This window comes from Dama dama, chromosome 19, assembly GCF_033118175.1.
Source record: "Dama dama isolate Ldn47 chromosome 19, ASM3311817v1, whole genome shotgun sequence".
Classification (NCBI taxonomy): Eukaryota; Metazoa; Chordata; class Mammalia; order Artiodactyla; family Cervidae; genus Dama; species Dama dama.
In genome coordinates this window covers 49,842,433-49,866,781 of record NC_083699.1, presented here as the reverse complement: position 1 = coordinate 49,866,781, position 24,349 = coordinate 49,842,433, and the positions used below count along the sequence as shown (strand labels likewise).

Below are 24,349 nucleotides of genomic sequence, written 5' to 3'. Positions count from 1 at the left end.
CCTCTCCTCTTTTCTCTCCACACTGGTAACCACTATCTTTTTCTGTCAGTCTGTTTCTTTTTTGTTGTATTCACCAATTTGTTGTAGTTTTTAGACTCCACATATAAGTGATATCATACGGTATTTGTTTTTCTCTGTCTGACTTATTTCACTTAGCATAATAGCCTTCTAGTAAATCCATGTTGTTGCAAATGGCAAAATTGCATTCTTTTTATGGCTGAGTAAATTCATGTGTGTGTGTGTGTGTGTGTGTGTGTGTGTGTGTGTGTAGGATGGCTCCTTTTCTCCATATCCTTGCCAACATTTGTTATTTGTGTTCCTTTTGGTGATAGCCATTCTGACTAGTGTGAGATGATGCTTCATTGTGGTTTTAATTTGCATTTCTCTGATGATTGATGATGATTAATGATGTTGAAACATCTTTTCATCTGCCTGTTAGCCATCTGTATGTCTTCTTGGGAGAAAATGTCCATTCAGGTCTTCTGCCCATTTTTAAATTGCATTGTTTTGTTTGTTTGTTTGTTTATTGGAGGATAATTGCTTTACAGTATTGTGGTGGTCTCTACCATACATCAGTGCAAATAAGTCATAATTATATATCTCCTCCCCCTTGAGCCTCCCTCCCCTCCTCATTCCAACCCTCTCAGTCGTCACAGAGCACCAGGCTGGGCTCCCTGTGTTATACAGCAGCTTCCCACTAGCTATCTATTTTAGACACAAAGTGTATATATGTCAGTGCTACTATCTCAATCTGACCCACCCTCTCCTTCCCCCACTGTGTCTACCAGACCATTCTCTCTGTCTGCATCTCCATTTCTTCTCTGTAAATAGGTTCATCAGTACTATTTTTCTAGATCCCATTTATATGCATTAATATACGATATTTGTTTCTCTTTCTGACTTCTTCACTCTGTATAACAGGCTCTAGGTTTAGCCACTTCACTACAACTGACTCAATTTTGTTCCTTTTTATGGCTAAGTAATATTCCATTGTATCTATATACCACAACTTCTTTATCCATTCATCTGTCAGTGGACATCTAGATTGCTTCCATGTCCTGGCTATTGTAAATAGTGCTGCAATGAACATCGGGGTGCATGTATCTTTTAGAATTGTGGTTTATGCCCAGTAGTTAGATTACTGGGTGATATGGTAGTTTTATTTCTAGTTTGTTAAGAAATCTCTGTAATGTTCTCCATAGTGGCTATACTAATTTACATTCGCAGCAACAGTGCAGTAGGGTTCCCTTTTCTTCACATCCTTTCCAGCATTTATTGTTCGTAGTATTTTGGTCATTCTGATTGGTGTCAGGTGATACCTCAGTGTACCTTTGATTTGCATATCTCTAATAATGAGTGATGTGGAGCATCTTTTCATGTGTTTATTGGCCATCTGTATGTCTTCTTTGGAGAAATGTCTGTTTAGGTCTTCTACCCATTGTTTGATTGGATTGTTAGTTTTTCTAATATTGAACTATATGTGCTGCTTATATATTTTGGAATGAATCCTTTGTCAGTTGCTTCATTTGCAATTGTATGAGCTATTTATATATGTTGGATATTAACCTCGTATTGGTTATATCATTTGCAAATGTTTTCCCCCATTCAGTAGGTTGTCTTTTTATTTGGGGAAGACTTTCTTTTTAACCACTTTATTGAAGTACAGTTGGTGTAAAAATCTGTACATATTTAATATCACAAAAACACTGATGCATTTGGGGATAATTATATACCCATGGAACTATCACCACCATCAAGGCCATAGACATATTTATCACCTCCCAAAGTTTTCTTTTCTATTATTATATAAGAACACTTAACAAAAGATCCATCTTCTTTGCAAATTTGAAGTATGTGATGTAGTAATCTTAGCTATTGATATTATGCTGTATAGTGGATCTCCAGAATTTATCTTGCAAAACTAAAATTGTACACTTTAACAATTAGTTTCTTGGGTTGGAAATAAGAGTATATATATTCCCTACTTAGACAAAAGGCAGAATATTAGGTACATTCTTCTACACCTTGCTTTTTTCACTTAACAGCTTGCCCTGGAGATCTTCCATGTAAAAACCTACAAAATTTTGCCATTTTTTATAGCCATATAGTATATGGTTCTGTGGATGTACTATACTTTGTCATCTATACACTGTCTTTTGCTATTATGGAGAGTGCCATAGTGAATATGCATATGTATACTTCATTTTGCATATGTGTGACTACAACTATAGGACATTTCCCAAAATTAAAATTGCAGAGGCAAAGATAAATGCTTTTTTTACTTTGATAGATATTGTCAAATTGACCTGTAAATATTATACCATCTTCCATCATTGTCAGAATGTTTCCCTATAGCCTCATAATTATTTGTAATACTTTGTCTGGTTTTTAAAAAGAAAATGCCATTCCAATGATTCTGACTTATTTGAGCTTGAATTCTCTGAGCTCAAACCAATTGTTTAATATATGAATTTGAAGTTGGTGTAGTCAGCTCTTTATTATTTATTGACATAAAAAGGAGCCATACCTTAGATATTCACAATGGCAGATAATTCGGTAGTAATTCAGTTCAGCTTTGAGATGTATTATGACATTTTCCCCATTAAATTTTCTTTCCTGACAGTGTCAGCAACAGGAAGCATTAACTCAGTTTTTAGCACAAACTGGGTACTGATGGAAGAAGAAAGTGAAAAATTGGAAAGAAGTCAGTATAGGATTCAGAATTTTTCCACCTTACCTCTGGGATCATAGATAGTATTATTTTGGTCTTTTGATACCTATATCTATATATTTTCAAATGTTGCAACATGCTCAGACTACTTGTTAAAAAATAGAGTCATAGTTACCATTGAAATGCCCAACACAAGTATCATATTCCACTATTTTCAGCCCGAGAAGTGTAAACCTTTAAGGGAAACAATTAAGTAGCACTAATTTATCAATTAATTACAATTTTAATGAAATTAGTTCCAACATATTTTAAATTGCTTCTTACCACATATCACTTAGAAAGTGGAGAAGGCATATATAAATAATGGAGAGTTCATGAGGTTGGGTTGGCCTCAGTATGAGCCTCTGGCGGGGAGGGGTCAACAGTACAGAAGTGTCTGATTTCAGCCTTTCTCCCTCCTTGCAGCATCTTCCTCAAAGAACTGGAGAAGTATGAGCAGCTGCCTGAGGATGTGGGACACTGCTTTGTTACCTGGGTAACCTACTGAACTTCCCCTCCTACCATCCCATGTTTTCCAGGAGTACAGGTGATACCAGACGGCATCACTGTTCAGTGCCTGAGCTGATGATTGGTGTCACTGACATTCTAACAGAGGACCAGGGGCTGTAGAGAAGATCCATGAGTAGGTCTGAAAGAAAGCAGTCTATCACTGAGCACCGGAGCCCTCCTTGGGAAAGGTCCTTAGATGTTGTGTCTGATATCTACCTTAAAAAAACTTTCAAAAATTGTAATGTCAGGAGATTGAAACAAGACCACCACCCCTGGTAGAAGAACTGTTCCAGCTCCACCCACGAGTTATTTTTAACAGGATGAGGATTAGGGAATTAGAACTTTAGAAATCCACCAAGCCATTGTTTACATTTTCTTCCTTAATAAGAGAACAGACCTCCCAATTCTGACCTACAGGATGTATATGTTGTCATTCTCTTTCTTGGAGCTGTTGTCATGGGTCAAGTAAATGGGCTGAATGTACGAGGTTCTAATTATATAAATGGAAACTAGTCTCTGTTAGTATCTCCACACCCCATTATCCTGAGTTCAGGTTCCTGATATGTGTACCAACATCTCCAGGGTAGCCCACCTAGTACAATAAGTGCAACTAAACATGGAAATCTTTCCCCAGGGCCAGGCACTCTAAATATTCAACAATTAACTAATTAGAGCTTCTACTCAAAATGGGCTAATTACTTTTCCAATGTCTTCACAATTCAGAGAGTTTGCGCTCTTAATGGCCCTATGGAATAGGCAGGGCTGTAGTTATGTTTTATATTTTGTAGATGGGAATATTTCAGAGGAGCTAGGGTGTTGACTAATCTGTTGACATATAATTAATATCACAGTTTATCCTGCAACTCTAGACCTGAGTTGCCTTGTTTTTCTGAAACTGTAACATTTACTTCCTGGCCTATTCTCTTAAAGAAGTCTCAGACTGCCATTTTATTTTGTGCTAATACATTTTCCACCTCTAAATACGTGAGCCCATACACAGTTCACATTATTGCTAATAAATAGTATATGATCCCTTGCACAGCCAATGTAGAGAAAAAATGAAACTGACCATTAAGTGAAGGAATTTTTTTTTCTTTTGGTATCTTGTTTCATACATTTTGTGGATTTGCCTTACAATCAACCATAAGTATGATTTATTAGCATCTCTTAGGGATGATGAATGCCTCCTAAATAGTACATAAAATTGGTTTCAGAAAACCTTTAGTATAAAATATGCTCATTTTGCCAAGAATTATCTCAAAGTGATTTCTTAAGTTTTATCACCTTAATGTATGACTATAGTGCAGGAGTTAAGGGTAGAAAGAGTTGCCATGTATTGAATGTCAAGAGTTATGACCAAGAAGCTTCAAGTCAGTTTGCCTGGGCTCCACTGCTTTCTGAATTTAAAGTGACCTAACCTACGTTATGGACTTCTCATGTGGCTCAGTGGTAAAGAATCTACCTGCCAATGCAGGAGACACAGGTTCTCTCCCTGGGTCAGGAAGATGCCCTGGAGAAAAAGAAATGGCAACCCACTCCAGTATTCTTGCCTGGAAGATCCCATGGACAGAGGAACCTGGCAGGCTACAGTCTGTGGGGTTGCAAGAGTCAGACATGACTTAGCGACTAAACAGCAGCAACCAACCTCATGCCACTATTTTCATACCTGTTAAGTGGGTTGATAATAAAAGAACTCATCACACAGGGTTCTCATAAGGATCAAATGAGTTAATATGTATAGAGTACTTGGGAAACTGCTGGCATAAGTGAAACCTGCTATAATTAGCACATAGTTAGGCTTCTTTTTTAGAAGAGGACATCCCCAATGTTATGCAGGCATTGGGATGGGGAGTATTTCACAGTTGGGAAAAGAGCTTGGTGGCCAAAGTACACGTAACTTTCCCAGTGGAGAGGCTATGAAGCACTAACCCAGAAGATGCCAAAGACATAAGAAATGAATTTTTACCAAGCCATTGGATTCCTGACTTGAATTAGCAATCTGTTTAGGATTCACTGTTTAGGATTCACTTAGGACCCCCCCTAAGGGTCACCCTACTTTCCTTTTCCCCCATCATTGCTTCTGGCACATGTGGGATGGTGGCACAGTTGCTTGACATGCCCTAGAAACTGCCCCCATGGGGACATTTAGAGTATGAGCAGATCTCCCTCTGAGATTACACTTCATTTTCATTCTTTGACTTTTCGTTTTTAAAGCAAATGCTCTCATTTTTCAAGATGGGAAGCAAATTATAGGTAACGCCAAAAGGGGGATACTCACTCAATAAATTCTGTCCAGCTTCAGGACATATTATGATTTGTAAATTGATTTTTTAATTCTATCTAGTACAGACTGGTTTTAAAATGAACTTTCTTTCAGTGAGTTCTCTTCCCCTACTGATAGGAAAAAAAGTATCCCCAAGTTTATTAGGGTAGCACAGGCCTATGAGCCCAGGACATTTGCCACAGGATTGTCTGTACCAGGCAATATCTGAGGGTTTAACTGCACAGCACTTGATGGCACAGTCAAGAGCAGGGAGCAACTAATGGATGCTGATCTATTATTATTTTTGTTTTTTTAGGCAGACAAATTTCAGATGTACGTCACCTACTGTAAAAACAAGCCTGATTCCAACCAGCTGATCCTGGAGCATGCAGGCACCTTCTTTGATGTAAGCTGTGAATTTCCATTCTTGAGCCACTGATGAGCAGGTGGAATGCTTTTCTACTTTGAGATTATGGGTTTCTAACTATCCTCTGTTCCTTATTTTTCTTTACTGGCCTCCCAGTCCTCTCTCTCATAGATAAAACATGGAAGAAACCAAAACCACTGTTTATCTTTTGTTTTGGGCTTCCCTGGTGGCTCACTGGTAAAGAATCCATGTGCCAAGCAGAAGACGCAGGTTTGATCCCCAAGTCAAGAAGATCCCCTAGAGAAGAAAATGGCAACTCACTCCAGTATTCTTCCCTGGGAAATCCCATGGAAGAGGAACCTGGAGGGCTACAGTTCATGGGGTTGCAAAAGAGTTGGACAGGACTCATAAACAACAAAACAACAATGTTGTGTTTTACTTCATCCCATCTCAAGTGCTGTGGTTTCTGATAAGGCACATTTGCCTGCATGTCTCGGCATCATGGAGTAGCAAAGAGTCTGACACAGCGAGCAGCTAAGCACGCAGCAGCCAATCTAGCTGGCCACAAGTCTCGTGTGGAGGAGAGGCGTGCTGGGGAGCAGGTGCCAGTTAAGATGTTCCACTTCTGCGTGTGTGTGCGCGCGTGCTTAGTCGCTCAGTCATGTCCAACTCTTTGTGACCCCGTGGACTGTAGCCCTCCTGTCTCTGTCCATGGGGATTCTCCAGACAAGAATACTCGTGTGGGTTGCCATGCCCTCCTCCAGGGGATCTTCCCATCCCGGGGATCAAACCCAGGTCTCCCACATTGCAGGTGGATTCTTTATCATCTGAGTCACCTATATAGCTCTCAAATGCAGGACTTCTCAAAGTGTGGTCTCAGCCCAGCTACATCGTCATCACCTGAGAACTTGTTAGAAATGCCTATTTTGTACACTGCTCCAGATCTATTGAATCAGAATCCCCAGGGCTGGAATGAAACAATCTTTGAGTTTTAAGGAGCCCTCCAGGTGACTCTGATGCCCACTCAAGTTTGAGAATCACTAACTACTCTGATACAATTATTTCAACCTTGACTGCCCCTTGGAATCACCTTAGAGCTATGAAAAGTGCTGGTTCTAGTCCCAGCCCTGATTGTGTTATGATCAGCCTGGATTTGCCCTGGGCATTGAGATTTTTAAACATTTCCAGATGAGAGTAAAGTGCAGCCAGGGTCAAGCACTTGTTCTGTAGTGGAAGCCAAGAGGAGATTCAGAGCTGATGTGCCTTGTCAGGTCCTCTGGTTTTGGGTGAGCACACAGTCCTATTGGCAAATGATGTGTATATGATACTGGTCCCCAGAGAGTGACTTATTGGCAATAACATGAACAGAATCAAATGGGTCACTGCAGGATGCATGGGAAGAACAAGGGGGAGAAAAGAAATGAGACTAAAAAAGTGAAGTTCAATGAGAGATAGGTGATAACAGTGATGGCCATTCTGATAGTCACATCAGAAGTGACAAACACTTGAAATTCAGAAAATTTTAAGTGTCTATCAGTCTAACTTTCTGCCTACTCATTCCTTCTCTAAATATTTGAATGTCTACTATAGGCAAGATAATGTGCCAGGTCCCATGGAGTCTCAGACATTCAAACATGGTTCCCATACTCAAGTTTACAAAATAATCCTTCTCTGAGCATCTTTCTAGCCTGACCTGCTGTAACAGAAATGATCCTACAAGTGTCTTGTTGCTCAGTGAAGGAATAATACTTGAATGGGTGAAAGCCAGACAAGAAAAAACAGACATGATTTTTAAAGATGGAGTATCACTATGGAAATGGTCCCAAAGTGAAATTTGTGAGGTTTTGTTTAAACTGAAAACTCAAGAAAAGTACTTCTCTGACTTGGTATCAGAAGTTACTGGGTATCATTTTGGATGCCCTATACTGCTATTCTCTCTCCTTAATAATGTATTTCTCTTAAGATATTTCTGGTTTTTTTTTTTTAATCAATAGTATCTAGAAGAGTCTTTTTGAAGTTTTAAATGCACTGTGTCCTGTCTTCCACTTCACATTTTTCTGAACATACATATCCTATGCTCTGAGCAGGCTGCAGACTCATCTGCCTCCTTGTCTTTGCTCATACTATTCTCACTGCCTAGGATAGACTGTGAGCCCTTTGCACACACTGCACACAGGCACACATAGACACTCTTAGAAGTCTTCCTATACTTAAACGGTCACAGTCATGTGTTGCTTCCTATATGAATCCTTGACTTTCTCTTTGTGTGCAGTATACTTTGTCTCTTTATGGCATTTGTAACCATCTGCCTTTTGACAGGTTACAAATGCCATACTATGCCTTTTGTGAGCTCCTTAGGAGGTTGACTCATGGTTTGCCTGGTTCATTTTTCACATGTTACAGTGTCTGGTGCTAAACTGCATTTTCCTCTCATCCTGCATTCCTCATATTCTTGTTTCTAGCCAATTTCTAGGCTTTGATTTATAAGTTGGACATACCCCATTTTACACCCTACCCCCCATTTCCAACATCATGCCTGATGAGCCTGTACATTAGTTGGGGAGGCCAATGCAAGCCAGAAAACCAGTCCAGTAGGAGTTCCTGGAGCTTGGCCTGGAGGTGGAGAGAGAGGGCAGCAAACTCTCCTGATGGTTCCCTAAGTATTCCAGAAAGCATCATCTTTGTAGCTTTTTCCCTCCCATCAGAAGAGTTTCCCTAAATTCTATACTTAGAGACCATCTACTTTAGGCCCTCCTTCTATCAGAGATAAACCTCCAATAAAGACAGCCCTGTTATCCATTATTGTAAAGATAGCAGAGAAAATTTAAGTACTGGAAAGGCCCACACATTGACATGATCCAGCATTTTCTACACCAGACGTGAGAGCTGTGAGGCTGTGATGACTGGTACCCTGTTGATTACTAAGCTTGGTTGGCTGACCTAGCCACTGGACACCACCCTTTCCTTATTCTCCACATGAAGCCTTCCTGGAACTCGGCATCTTGTCAGAGAGGGAAGCCAGTCAAAGTGCCTTATTGCCTGAGCTCTCCTGCCAAGGCCCCAGATAAGCTCAAACTGTTCATTTGCCCAGATAGGGTCAGCCTGCCAGCTGTTTTGCCCATTTTCCTTGAACAAGTCCTGATATAAACATACACCTCTAGGGAGGAGGCAAATGAGTGAGAAAATTGCCACCTTCTGGGATAGTTGGAGGAAAATGGAATGGTTTATTATTATTATTATTCCCTTTTCTTCACGTTCCTTCGTGGCCCATAACAAGTCCTACTTTGTCTAGGTTTAAGATGTTTCTTGTAATTCTCCTGATGCTTTGTGCTCACTAACCTTCATTTATGGCAAGCCCCTACATTACACATCTGTAGATATAGATGTATGTAAAGGGTATAGTTTGTTTTTGTACCTTCACAGACATGTGCAGCCATCCTCACAGTCAATTTTAGAGCATTTTCATCACCTCATAAGGCAACCCCACACCCTTTAGCCATCACTCTCCACCTCATCCTCCCTGCACCTCAGTTCTGAGCAACTGACAGTCTATTTTCTATCTCTATGGATTTCCTCTTCTGGACATTTCATTTAAAAATGGAATGATATGTGTTCTTTTGTGACTGACTTCTTTCACTTAACATAAAGCTTTCAAGGTTCATCTATGTTGTAGCATGTCTCAGTATTTCATTCTGTTTTACAGCCAAAAAAATACTCTATTGTATGACTATAATAAATTTTGTTTCTTCACTCATCAATTGATGGACATTTGGGTTGTGCCCACCTTTTCACTACTCTTAAAAAATAATACTACTATGAATATTTTGCAGCAGTTTTTGTGTGGACATATGTTTTTATTTCTGTTGGGTATATGCCTAGGAATGGAATTATTGGATTGATGGTAATTCTATTTTTAAACACTTAGATTTCTGCAATAATCTCTGGACTGGTCTCTGTGTCTGTTTCCCAACCTCTACTCTCTGTGTTGCTATTAGGCTTATATGAGTCTTTCTGAAACATTGTTTTCACCATGTTTTTCTTCTATATAAGATCTGCGACACTTTGCCCTTGAAAAACTCACCATCAAACCCTAATTCATTCTTTTAGCTCTACACCATCAATGACCTATGTACATCTTGCTTATCTAACTGTATTTTCATTTTTTCCAGAATCTAGGTGTGATCCTCTCTACTGCTCAGGCACTCCTTATCATCTAAAGATACTATGATTATTTCCTGTGTGTTTTGGTTTATACATTCTCCCTTTATCTATTCCCCTAGAATAATTTCTAATCATTTTATACCTTTTCTTTTCTCCTCTGTCCTTAACCCTGCCCACCTCCTCCCAGAACACATATGCGCACAGGTCCCCCTGTGTCTAACAGTGTCCGGTCTCATCCCTGTAGGAGATACAGCAGCGGCACGGTCTGGCCAACTCCATTTCTTCCTACCTAATTAAGCCCGTCCAGAGGATTACCAAGTACCAGCTGCTCCTGAAGGTACCTCCCCTCACCTCTATGTCACCCTGACCACACTGCCAACCGGGTCCAGGGAATCCTAGCTTTGCCCAGGCATGGGAAAGCTTCTACCTGAAGACATTTCCTCTGCCTGGAGCAGAACTTCAGAAATGAGCCCACACTGCCATTGCTGGCTCCAAATTGCATGTTCTATCCCATGAAATCCCACATCCTTATTTTGGGGGAAAGAGGAGAAATGGAAGCAGGGATGGATTGTGATTGTTTTCATATGCACCCACCACTGCACAGCAATTAGTGACTGCTACCTCAGACAATGGTGGGTACACAGAGACTCTGCCATCCTTCCCTTCTGGGCAAATTCCTCCTGGAGGCCCTTGCTCAGTAGGATCCAGGATCAAGGTCTTAGGGGCAGTGCCAACCTGGGCAGTGGAGGCCTAGGGCAGCACCTATGTGTTTGTCTAGGAGATTTTAAAGAGGAAATAGTTTGAAAGTACATACATATATAGCTTTTATTATGTTGAGGTATGTTCCTTCTATTCCTGCTTTCTGGAGAGTTTTTATCATAAATGGATGTTGAATTTTGTCAAAGGGTTTTTCTGCATCTATTGAGATAATCATATGGTTTTTATCTTTCAATTTGTTAATGTGGTGTATTACATTGATTGATTTGCAGATATTAAAGAATTCTTGCATTCCTGGGATAAAGCCCACTTGGTCATGATGTTTGATCTTTTTAATATGTTGTTGGATTCTGTTTGCTAAAATTTTGTTAAGGATTTTTGTGTCTATGTTCATCAGTGATATTGGCCTATAGTTTTCTTTTTATGTGGCATCTTTGTCTGGTTTTGGTATTAGGGTGATGGTGGCCTCATAAAATGCGTTTGGAAGTTTACCTTCTTCTGCAATTTTCTGGAAGAGTTTGAGTAAGATAGGTGTTAGCTCTTCTCTAAATTTTTGGTAGAATTCAGCTGTGAAGCCATCTGGTCCCAGGCTTTTATTTGCTGGAAGATTTCTGATTACAGTTTCAATTTCCATGCTTGTGATGGGTCTGTTAAGATCTTCTGTTTCTTCCTGGTTCAGTTTTGGAAAGTTATACTTTTCTAAGAATTGTTCCATTACTATTCAACATAGTTTTGGAAGTGTTGGCCACAGCAATCAGAGCAGAAAAAGAAATAAAAGGAATCCAGATAGGAAAAGAAGAAGTAAAACTCACACTGTTTGCAGATGACATGATCCTCTACATAGAAAACCCTAAAGACTCTACCGGAAAATTACTAGAGCTAATCAATGAATATAGTAAAGTTGCAGGATATAAAATTAACACACAGAAATCCCTTACATTCCTATACATTAACAATGAGAAAACAGAAAGAGAAGTTAAGGAAACAATACCATTCACCATTGCAACAAAAAGAATAAAATACTTAGGAGTATATCTACCTAAAGAAACAAAGATCTATACATAGAAAACTATAAAACACTGATGAAAGAAATCAAAGAGGACACAAATAGATGGAGAAATATACCATGTTCATGGATTGGAAGAATCAATATTGTGAAAATGAGTATACTACCCAAAGCAATCTGTAGATTCAATGCAATCCCTGTCAAGCTACCAACGGTATTTTTCACAGAACTAGAACAAATAATTTCACAATTTGTATGGAAATACAAAAAATCTCAAATAACCAAAGCAGTCTTTTTTTTTTTTTTGCATGAGTTGTTCTTTTTTTATTTTTTAATTTAACACTGAATGTTAAACTGTTTAATTGCTTAGTATTTTTTGGTGCATGGTTTTCAGAAGACAAACCAATACATTCATTGGGAACTTTTACCTAAAATTATATTTGAAAAATATAAACATGCTATTGTGGTTCAGTTGTTGTGTCCAACTCTTTGCGAGCCCATGGACTGCAGCACACCAGGCCTCCCTGTCCCTCACTATCTCCCGGAGTTTGCCCAAGTTCATGTCCATTGAGTTGGTGATGCTGTCCAGCCTTCTCATCCTCTGCTGCCCTCTTCTCCTTGAGAAAGAAGAATGGAACTGGAGGAATCAACCTGCCTGACTTCAGGCTCTACTACAAAGCCACAGTCATCAAGACAGTATGGTGCTGGCACAAAGACAGAAATATAGATCAATGTAACAAAATAGAAAGCCCAGAAGTAAATCCACGTATCTATGGACACCTTATCTTCGACAAAGGAGGCAAGAATATACAATGGAAAAAAGACAACCTCTTTAACAAGTGGTGCTGGGAAAACTGGTCAACCACTTGTAAAAGAATGAAACTAGAACACTTTCTAACACCATACACAAAAATAAACTAAAAATGGATTAAAGATCTAAATGTAAGACCAGAAACTATAAAACTCCTAGAGGAGAACATAGGCAAAACACTCTCTGACATAAATCACAGCAGGATCCTCTATGACCCACCTCCCAGAATATTGGAAATAAAATAAAAAATAAACAAATGGGACCTAATTAAACTTAAAAGCTTTTTCACAACAAAGAAAACTATAAGCAAGGTGAAAAGACAGCCTTCAGAATGGGAGAAAATAATAGCAAATGAAGAAACAGACAAAGGATTAATCTCAAAAATATACAAGCAACTCCTGCAGCTCAATTCCAGAAAAATAAATGACACAATTAAAAAATGGGCTGAAGAACTAAACAGACATTTCTCCAAAGGAGACATACAGATGGCTAACAAACACATGAAAAGATGCTCAACATCACTCATTATCAGAGAAATGCAAATCAAAACCACAGTGAGGTACCATTACATGCCAGTCAGAATGGCTGCTATCCAAAAGTCTACAAGCAATAAACGCTGGAGAGGGTGTGGAGAAAAGGGAACCCTTTTACACTGTTGGTGGGAATGCAAACTAGTACAGCCGCTATGGAGAACAGTGTGGAGATTTCTTAAAAAACTGGAAATAGAACTGCCATATGACCCAGCAATCCCACTCCTGGGCATACACACCAAGGAAACCAGAGCTGAAAGAGACACGTGCACCCCAATGTTCATCGCAGCACTGTTTATAATAGCCAGAACATGGAAGCAACCTAGATGCCCATCAGCAGACCAATGGATAAGAAAGCTATGGTACATATACACAATGGACTATTACTCAGTCATTAAAAAGAATACATTGAATCAGTTCTAATGAGATGGATGAAACTGGGAGCCCATTATACAGAGTGAAGTAAGCCAGGAAGATAAACACCAATACAGTATACAAACGCATATATATGGAATTTAAAAAGATGGTAACGATAACCCTATATGCAAAACAGAAAAAGAGACACAGATGTATAGAACAGACTTTTGGACTCTATGGGAGAAGGCGAGGGTAGGATGATCTGAGAGAATAGCATTGAAACATGTATATTATCAAGTGTGAAACAGATCGCCAGCCCAGGTTGGATGCATGAGACAAGTGCTCAGGGCTGGTGCACTGGGAAGACCCAGAGGGATGGGGTGGGAGGGAGGTGGGAGGCGGGATCAGGATGGGGAATACATGTAAATCCATGGCTGATTCATGTCAATGTATGGCAAAAACCACTACAATATTGTAAAGTAATTAGCCTCCAACTAATAAAAATAAATGGAAAAAGAAAAAAAGAAAGTACAAACAAAGACACAATGACACTCTGTATCTATAGGCTTTTATGTGTTGGGGGTTCTTCTGGAGTCAACCAGGAGATATGTTTTTTCTCCAAACCCTCTTCTTTAAGAGTCAAATCATCAAATTATATAAAATACTATTTGATTTGGGCTGATTCTTCTCAGAGAAGAGTACACTAACAGTCTGAAAACATGACATTTCTCAAAGAAAGCCTGGGAAGTCGATATCATAGACAGTTATATAACTGTCTCTATATCTACATTAACTCTTGATGTGTAAGGGTGGAGTTTTCCCTAAGTTTGACTATACTGCTGGTCTCTTCTCAGATGCAAGAAAGGATAGTGAGAAGCATGTCATAAGTAGTATAGTTCTAGAGAAACTCTGATGAAATTCAGTTTTATGAGATGCTTGCTGAACCTCACATTTCCTAGCTGCTTCAGTAAACCTGAAAACCAGTCTAGTTTCAAATCTAGATTCTAGTCATGTTGAAGTGCGCCCGCCTTTCCTGTCTGTGGTGTCCTACTGAGTTAGCACTTGTAGTTCTGTGATGAGAAGAGTGGTAGCAGCAGTGAGCCATGCCCCAACCTCTCTTCTCCCTTCTGGGTTAGGGCCAGGTCCTACATCATCCCTATTCTTCAGCCCCGTCCTTCAAACCTTCACCTTCCTCAACTCCAGGACTTCACTTCCAGACACTCCAGTCTCCCAACCCTGAAGAAAATGACTTAGAGAATCACCACAGGGCATCCATGCCTTTGGCCTTTTTTGAGGACTAGTGTCAGAAATAACTATGTGTAGACCATCACAACTGTTTGGGTAGAACTTTGAAGATGCCATTCTGTTTTTGAAGTTTCTTATATAAAGACTCACAAAAATTCTCTTAAGATCTCAGAGTAGGGCATGGATATTCTTTCCTGAAAAATTGGTATGCCAGTCAGTCAGTCAGTTCAGTCGCTCAGTCGTGTCCAACTGTTTGCGACCCCATGGACCGCGGCACGCCAAGCCTCCCTGTCCATCACCAAGTCCCAGAGTTTACTCAAACTCATGTCCATTGAGTCAGTGATGCCATCCAACCATCTCATCCTCAATCATCCCCTTCTCCTCCAGCCTTCAATCTTTCCCAGCACCAGGGTCTTTTCCAATGAGTCAGCTCTTCACACCAGGTGGCCAAAGTATTGGAGCTTCAGCATCAGTCCTTCCCATGAACACCCAAGACTGATCTCCTTTAGGATGGACTGGTTGAATCTCCTTGCAGTCCCAGGGACTCTCAAGAGTCTTCTCCAACACCACAGTTCAGAAGCACCAATTCTTCAGTGCTCAGCTCTCTTTATAGTCCAACTCTCACATCCAAACATGACTACTGGAAAAACCATAGCTTTGACTAGGTGGACCTTCTTTGGCGAAGTAATGTCTCTGATCTTTAATCACAAGAACTTGAGGTCCTTCTTTGCCTTTGACTGTCAGATAGTGTCTAGTTTTATGGTTACTTACAGGAGTTTCTTCTTACCCCAGAGGTGGGCAACAATCTTATATCTTGGATTCTGACAAAACATTTGAGTAAGCATAATGAATGGGCAGTTGGATGGAGCAGGATTATAGATTTAAATGAAAAGTACTGTACTGTTGGGCTTCCCTGGTGGCTCAGTGGTAAAGAATCCACCTGTCAATGTAGGAGACTCAGGTTTGATCCCTAGGTCGAGAAGATCCCCTGGAGGAAGAAATGACAACCGACTCCATTATTCTTGCCTGGGAAATCCCATGGACAGAGGTATCTGGCTACAGCCCATGGGGTCACAAAAGAGTCAGACACAACTTAGCAACTAAATAGCAACAATAACAATTGTATATAATTATCCTCTCCTTCCCTAGCCCACATAATGTATGAACCTTCTAAATGATTATTTTTATGCAAGAAGATTTTTTTTTATTTTTGTAGTTTTCAAATTTAAGTATTTCCAAAGCCTTTTCAGGAAATGGTGGGGTTGTGAATTTTTGAAAAATAAAATAAAACTGACTCACCCGTTCACACTGCCAGGGTCTCCAGTCAATTAAGCCCCAGTTCTAAGAGAAATATAGGTTTTCACCCCTCCCTGTTAATCCCTAAGACTAAAGTTCCTAGGATGAATTTTGTGCCTTGGACAAGGGAAAGGTGTGGAGGATGGATAGGCTGCCCTATATTTTGCTTTAGGCAGATGGAAGGGTGGGCTCTGGGCTTTCACTCTGTGATTAGATGTTTTAGAAAGAGAGGACTATGCGGGTAACTGAGAAAGAAGACAGTAAAGTAGGGGGAATTTGTTGTAGAAATGTTTTAAAGTTATTGGGGAAAAGAAGACATAGTAAGATAATTTTGACCTCTTTCAAATGTGCTTGTAGCCAAATGCTTGCTGAATAAAAGAAAAATAGTTTGCTGAGCTTTTACTATAAATAAATAATATAGGATTTATTTTCTCATTAAAGTCAGCTTTATTCCAAGTAAATTGATATTTAATTATCATTATCCTCTGGAGTTCCTCCCTTTAGGTGTTGGATAAAAGTGAAAGTCAGAGTGTTCAATATTCTCTGTGTAAATCTTCTACAGCTGTCCTTTTCAGTCTAAATTAAATGTGGAGCTTTCTCCATTTCATAAACTATAGCAGAGATCTGAGGAGAACTCATTGGTTTTGCTGGTTGGTTGGTGGACATGCCAAATTGCTTTGGGAGGTTAAAGTAATTGGTGTTTCTGTTACAAACTGTAGCATATTTCTTAGTTCTCTCTTATGTTTCTGCCTAGAAATTCCTTTGATGATATGTGAGAACAGGTCGGGAGGGTTAAAATTAGGTAAGGGAAGAGAACTTAAGGTTGGCAGAAGTAAATGCAACTTTCTGAACAGTGATGCTATTACACTGACTGGAACCAAAGACAGAGCTGAGAACTGATCTTATCTACCTCCCAAGCATCTGCTCTAGGCAATTTATCTCTTCTTTGGACACTCAGAGCTCCCTTCTTCATGTGGGAATGTATCCAAGGTAACACAAAGACTTGGATTTTCGTATCAAATGATCACTAATCAGATATCTTGCTTTACTAATAATTTCAAAGATACAGATAATCCAAGACAAAGATAAAACACAGAAGTCCAGGACCACCAAAAGCTCCAAGACATTTCTTACAACATCAGGATATGCTGTGATCTTGATTACCATGCAAAGTTTCTAAATAATGTATGTTGCATCCTATTATTTACCCTGAAGAGAGCCATTTCATCATTAAATGTAATCACTTTTTACTTAATTGTGTGACTTATTTGATACTTTCCAGGGAGCCACTGATTGTAGGTTTGTTTACCATAAGAAGTCATAGACAGGCCAGACAGATCCTACTAAAAGCACACCATAAGTAAGGAGTCTCCTGCTAGCAGGTACCATTAGTTTGTCAGGAGGTCTGTCATTGATGTGTTTATAAAGTTTGGTCTTGTCAACTTCTTTCTTTCCTGGAAGTGCATCCCCACCCATCCACCCGTTCCCTGCCTTCTCCCTCCCCAGAAAGAGAAAGTATGGTTTGTAGATCTATTGCTTAACTTCTTCCTTTCCAGTGTCAAAGTGAGCAAGATATGATAACCCTGATAGGAAAAGCGAAAGCCAGCATTCCTCTGGTTTGAGTGAAATCATTTCGAGTGGTCTTTATGTTTACTAAGATAGTTGGAAATTATCTTTTCTCCATCAACCAGATATTATATATCTTTTATGGAAAAGGTAAAGACCTAGTCTCCAATGGAGAAGTTAAAGAGAGACCATGGTCCAGGAGGACAGGGGGAAGACAGGTTGGCATGGTGGATGGAGTACTGGATTTGGATTCAAGAGACCTGGATTCAAGCCTCTACATGGCCTCCTCCAATGAGTTCTATAACCTGGGTAAAACCCATGTCCCTCTTGAGCACAGTGTCCTCATTTGACAATCCAGGGACTAATCTATGATCCTATCTGTTGGCCCTGGGCCGACTTCTGATACATATAATCTAAAATCTTTTAGGACTCTGAAAAGCTATAAACCTATACTTTCCATAATCCCTGGTTGTTCCCAGTGTGAAAGAAGTCATTCAGATGGTAGAGGTGTGTCAATAAAAGTGGTGCTGGAAGTTGGCATGCAGTGATGTATGAGTGCTGTGTGTCCTCTTTATGATCGCATAGTACTGCACCTCTGTTTGTATGTTTTGCCAGGGGTATTCCCTGACCTCCAGGTTAGTCAAGTGACAGAGAATACCCTCATTGCTCACTTCTAGTGCCAGTCATTTGGGAGTTGGGTTGAGTTGGTTGGATTAGATTGAGCTGAGGAAGCTCAGTCTGGGAAAAACATGGTGGTTGAATTGTTTGGTGATAACCTCTCCACCCCAGAGGAGTCCCCAGAGGGGACTATTACAGACAATGAAGCTAGCTTCCCTGGTGGCTCAGAGAGTAAAGAATCCACATGCAATGTGGGAGACCTGTGTTCAATCCCTGGGTTGGGAAGATCCCCTAAAGGAGGGCATGACAACCCACTCCAGTATTCTTGCCCAGAGAATCCCCATGGACAGAGGAGCCTGGTGGACTACAGTCCGTGGGATCATAAAGAGTTGGACAGAACTAAATGACTAAGCAAACAGCACATAATTCCTTGAGGAACTGGTATATAATTGCCTTGAGGGGTTAAATAGTGGGAGGCTGGGGAAGTTGGGGGAAACTGTTCTAATTGTGTCTGGACCTTTTTCACAGGAACTTTTAACTTGCTGTGAAGAAGGAAAAGGGGAGCTCAAGGATGGCCTGGAGGTGATGCTTAGTGTCCCAAAGAAAGCCAATGACGCCATGCACGTCAGCATGCTGGAAGGTAGCTGTGCACTTAACCTCCCAGGGGAGCCTCCTCCTTTCCTAAAACTGTGGAACTTATGTCATGAGATGGAAGTGGTATGAAGTCATGCAGAGGGCCAGGCTGGAAGAAAGTTGTTCCATAGGTCCTGGGGAAGTGTGAGAGGAGATCCACAGGGGCCAGCTCAGCTATCACCTGCCTTCAGGTAGCCCCAGGCCTGTGTTGCATCAGATATGTGGACAACTTGCTGCCTGAGAGGCAGAGTAGGACAAGCCATCATCATCCTTACTGTAAAGGTGTGAAAACCCTGACCCATAGCAGTCCTGCTCATCTGCATCGCACGTGTCATCATAATAAGCAGAAATCCTGTACATACACACACACTGTCTTTAGCCTTGTCCTTCTCTCTTTTTTATTCTTCTAAAATATATATAACATAAAGTTTACCATATTAACCATTTTTAAGTGTACAATTCAGTGGCATTAAGTACATTCATGTCAGTGTGCAACTACCCTCACCCATTCATAGCAGGTGAGTAAAGTCCAGCCAGATAAAACTGATGGAACTTTGTCAAAGCTCCTCAGTCCGCTGGAACCATGTTCTAGAGACCCAGAAACCTGGCAGAGTGAGACAATAAAGCACTCCCAACACCACAAAACCCAGCAGATGAGGCCAGAGCAGCCATGGTCAAAACTATTAGATGAGTTAATATTCCATATCCCAACCTGGGCTGGCAAACAGGTGAGATAAGGGAGACAAGTTTTCTTTGTTGTACATAGTAACCCTGTGGGGGTATTCCTCTCTTTGGGACCATCCCTCCTACCACTTTTCCTTCCCTATCCCTTACCCCAACACTGCCAAACACTTGGTCTGGTTTCAGTATATCTTAGCCACCCTTACCACAGGAAGCCCACTTCTTCATGCAGGGGAGCCATGATTACCTTCTCCAGACTGAGCACTGGCTATCTGAATCTGTTCCCGGTATCTCACTTTCTCCACCTCCTACTTTTCTGTTCATACCTGCTCCCCACACCCTCTCCTGCATGTCTCCCTCTCTAAGCACCTTCTCCTCCAGCCTGTCCCTGACCTGCATTCTGGATCCAGGTACTCCAGGTATGCTCTATGGACCAGCAGCAGCAGCACCTGAGCACTTGTTTAAAAGTGCAAATTCATGGGCTCCACCCCACTCCAACTAAATCCCAGTCTTGTAGGGATTGAAGAATGGGCAGATATATGTGTTTTCATAATCAATCCAGGTGATTCTTATACACAATAAAGCTTCAGAACCTCAGTTAAAATGGTACAAGTATAAGTTGTTGAAGGCTTGTGCACCGCATAGTACAGGAGGTATCAAAGGGAAGAGTCCTAGGAATGGAGCATAAGAAATGAAGAAATGAAGCGACAGCAAATGGAGTGGAGTTGAGGGCACTCAGGCAGGCAGTGTGTATCCTCAGCCCCATTCTGAGCTCCAGGTCAGTGACAGTGGGAGCTGTGGAGGGAGAAGGAGAGATGGCGTTTGCCCTCGCAGGCTGTCCTGGCTGGCAGTGGGCTAGGGGAGACTGCTCTGGAGCTCTGCAGGAGATTCCGCTGATATTGGTTTGGTAGAGGAGACCTGGGGCAGAAAAGGGGTCTGATCCCAGTGCCATAGACCTCTCCTCTTAGGTGTGCAGGAGCCACAGGAATCAGCCTGAGAGAAAAGTGCTGTGGGAGCTGAGGGATCACTGTCAGGAAGCCTGCCTCCAAGAGGGGACTGGAGCAAAACACCCACATGTGGTGGAGAAACTACACGGATGAAACGGGTGTTTTTCAGGGTTCGACGAGAACTTGGATGTGCAGGGGGAGCTGATTTTACAAGATGCCTTTCAAGTGTGGGACCCCAAGTCGCTGATCCGGAAGGGACGGGAGCGACACCTATTCCTCTTTGAGATCTCCTTGGTTTTCAGCAAGGAGATCAAAGACTCTTCAGGACACACGAAATATGTTTACAAGAACAAGCTACTGGTAGGTGGGGCAGGTGGGGTCAGACGAGACTCCCCATTTGCTAGCTCCCTTGGGCAGGAAGGGATCTTGAACACTCTGCTCGTCTCTCCCGTGGTGCCATACCAACACCATCCTGGACAAGTGAAAGGCATCCTAATTGGAAAGTGCCCCCTCAGCCCACTTCTGCATCTTAGAGTTCACCTTTCTTCTTCCTGTTGGCTTGGGCGCCTCCCTCTTCACCCTCCCTCCCTGCTACCTGCTCATCAGGCACTTGCCTGTAGGTCCTTTCATCCTGGGTAGAAGAACAGAACATCCGGTCTGTTGAAGTTTGATTGACAGAGCCCCTCCCTCGGTCCTCTCTCTGTTGCCTCTCCCTTCCCACCCCAGCCCTAAGTCTCCCACCGCCCTCCCCTTCCCCGCCTCTCACAGGCATTTCCTGTCTACAGACCTCAGAGCTGGGTGTGACCGAACACGTAGAGGGCGATCCCTGCAAATTCGCCTTGTGGTCTGGGCGCACCCCATCCTCAGACAATAAAACAGTGCTGAAAGTAAGTATTGCTCTCTGCTGGGCACAAGACCAGGGTTGGGGGTAACCAAAGGGGGCTTAGAGGGATGTGGGCAGGATATGCCTAAAATCTGGGGTCTCTGGGCTTCCCTCAGGAGGGCAGCCTCATATGGGTGTTCAGACACAAATTCTACCATGAAAGTAGCCTGAAATCTCAAAGACTACTGGTCTGTAAGTCCAGGCCCTTGTTGGAGCGTGGAGGGAAGAAGGCAAGGAATGGCCTTAGCGGGGCCCACTTAAATATGTTCTGTCCATATGGCCACTTCAAGTGGCAAGGATGACAACTGACCTTTGGCAAAAGTCACCTTGTTTAATGCTCCACATTCATTCAACATTTCTTTCCTGGACACCTTCCGCATATAAGGTATTCTGCTCTATGGAGGATGACTGTGTATGAGATATAGACCCTTACATTCTAGAAACTCTAGTGAATCATACGAGCCTGGGATTGAGAGGGGTGTTGAGAAGGGTCCTTAAGGAGTCCCCTCAGCTCCCCAGAGTACCCATAACCAGGGAACTAAGTCAGCCCTTGTGGTCATGCTAGTGAGGACAGATCCTGCACATGGTGCACCTAGCAGTCCTATGCTTCTCAGGGAAGTGCCCATCACCAAGGAAGAAATGGGCCAGCCCTGACCAAGCTTCACACTTGTTCACTCTGAATTGTCAGCATAGCTGCTGCCTGACATGAGAAAGAAGTACCTGAACAGACGTCCATGAAGACAAATGGGATATTCAGGGAGTGATAGCAGTGCCTTCAATTAACAGGTTTACTAGGCTAAAACCTGGGAGTGACTCAATCAGTACAAGCCTATGTAGTCATATGGGTGTTGGACTTATATCCAGGTTAGATATAAGTATATTCAAGTTAGACCAGTATATCCAGGTCTACATATCCATTTGGTAAATGGCTGCTGCCTCCAAACACCCCCTTGTTGCCCCTTCTGTATTCTCCAGACCTCCCCACAATCCAGTAACTGAAGGGTTAATCCTTGGTCCAGCAGGGGCAGATATCGCTGTTGGTCAGTGCCTCCAAAGTTATTAAATACTTTGAAAATGACCCTGTAGAAGTTTGCATTGAGTCTTGAGGTCAGAGCCCTGTTCAAGGAGTTGGAAAAGCATGTCTGTGGGATTGAAGTCACAAGTATAAAACCAGAGAAATAAACCCCTCCAACATTTGGTATCCTTGACCAATGATAGATTAAGTCTGCAAGAGAAGGGTTGAGAACTGTTTCAGTGGACTGAAGGGAAATGAGGTTCTTACTATCTCTCCCTGTGGCACTCCAGGCCTCCAACATAGAAACCAAGCAGGAGTGGATCAAGAACATTCGAGAGGTGATTCAAGAAAGGATCATTCACCTGAAAGGAGCTTTGAAGGAGCCAATTCAGCTCCCCAAAACACCAGCCAAACAGAGGAACAATAGTAAGAGGTAACCAGGGTCTCTGCCCCCAGCACAGCTTCACAGGCTTCAGGGAGCGGGGGTGGGGTGAGCCTTTGCTTCTGTGGGGGTGGTGCACCCCTCTCTGTGACACCCCACTGAATTCTACCTAAGAGGAGTCACCTATTCTTTAAGCACCTTACCCATCACTGTCAATTATACTCAGCAAAGCTTCAGTGAGCACCTGTCCTCTAAATAGACACTGTGCTGGGTGCCCCAGGAATATAAAAGGGAGTCTGTTCCCTCAAGAACCATCTGACAGCCATGTCTCACACATGGGATAATTAAACAAGAAGAGCCAGGACCACCGGTAGGGACAGGAAATGCTGCAGGCATCAAGGAGAGAGGACTTGTGATGGGCACTAGAGTGAAGTGTAATGGGGAAGGCTTTGGGAGGGAGGTGGCTAAGGGGAGGGCTCTCTGGACTGGCTAGACAGCCAAAGGACCGTGATAGGCAGGGGTACGGTGTTACTGCAGCTCTTACTCTACACCCCCACCCCTGCCAAGTCCTCACCTTCTTTCATTTGAGGTAAGCATTGTAATTGGGCAGAAGATGACTGTTTTTTTTTAATATCTTCATCTCTCTGGGTCCTTCTGAATCCCAGTTTTCCCTATACCAGTGGGTGACTGCTTAAGTATTTCTTTCTCAAGTCTCCTCGTGACAGTCACTTACATGACTCTTTGGAGGACACTTTAAAAGAAAGCATAGAAGAACTTCATGTCAGTTTTGGAAAACTCAAAAAAAAAACTAAAAACAGAGTTCTGGAGGTTATGGATGTTGGTGATAACAGGCTGTCCTCTCCTCTCCTATTCATGAATGGAATAAATTCAGAAGATTTAGTTGACCCTTTGGTACCAGCCAGCATACACAGGCCAGGGAGCCACCAAGGGAGGTGGTAGTCAAAAGAAGGGTATGGCTAAGGTAGAGAGAGATTCCCCCAGGGGCAGGAGCCCCAGGACATGCATGGCCAGGATAAGGCCCCTTCTAGGTGCTGAAAGAACAGTTATGACTGTGGTGGGGAGGGGTTATTTTCATTTCAGTTACCTCTGTCAGGGTAAGGGGCACAATTAGTTTAGTACTAGAGACAGATCCTTCTGTAGCAAGTCCTTACTTCAATAAAAAAGAGAGAATGAAAAACAGTTATAAGGAACTGAAGGTCCAGGACCTTGATGGGAAAGGATATTCAGGCGAGGTTGCCCAGGGTTACTCTGTGAAAGAGCCCCTTTCTCCTCTAGTAGGAGAATTTGAGCGTTTCTAGAACATGGGATGGACATACCTTGGAAATGCCTCATGCCTTTCTTTGGTCGTTGTCAGGTGATGAGATAGTGAGAAACCTTGGTGGACTCTGCAGAGAACAGCCAGGCATTGTGTTATTTCACTAGCTTGGCTCCCTGTATATGGGGACAGAGTTTACAGAGCGATGGGTTGGCTTGGGGAATACTACGTACCCTCCTGGCTAGGGTCCTCACCTCCCCCAGAACTAGCTTCATCTGGAGTGGACCAGAAGGTCATGCAATGGGCCAGAATAGTAGGAAGCAGAAAGTACAGCCAGTTCAGAACTATCTACAAATGGTGGGGAGCAGTGTTCCA

The 24,349-nt window shown here is 42.0% G+C and overlaps 1 protein-coding gene across 2 annotated transcripts in view; it reads left to right on the top strand.

Annotated features, from left to right (window-relative positions):
- The window catches only part of LOC133073477 (kalirin), a 496,969-nt gene that overhangs the window by 446,096 nt on the left and 26,524 nt on the right, over nt 1-24,349 (top strand). For both annotated transcript variants that reach the window (XM_061166983.1, XM_061166982.1), the window contains exons 26-32: nt 3,137-3,206; nt 5,800-5,889; nt 10,256-10,348; nt 18,686-18,797; nt 20,588-20,778; nt 21,204-21,305; nt 22,607-22,749. In XM_061166983.1, coding sequence (XP_061022966.1) covers nt 3,137-3,206; nt 5,800-5,889; nt 10,256-10,348; nt 18,686-18,797; nt 20,588-20,778; nt 21,204-21,305; nt 22,607-22,749 — 801 coding nt within the window. The remainder of the gene's footprint in view (nt 1-3,136; nt 3,207-5,799; nt 5,890-10,255; nt 10,349-18,685; nt 18,798-20,587; nt 20,779-21,203; nt 21,306-22,606; nt 22,750-24,349) is intronic.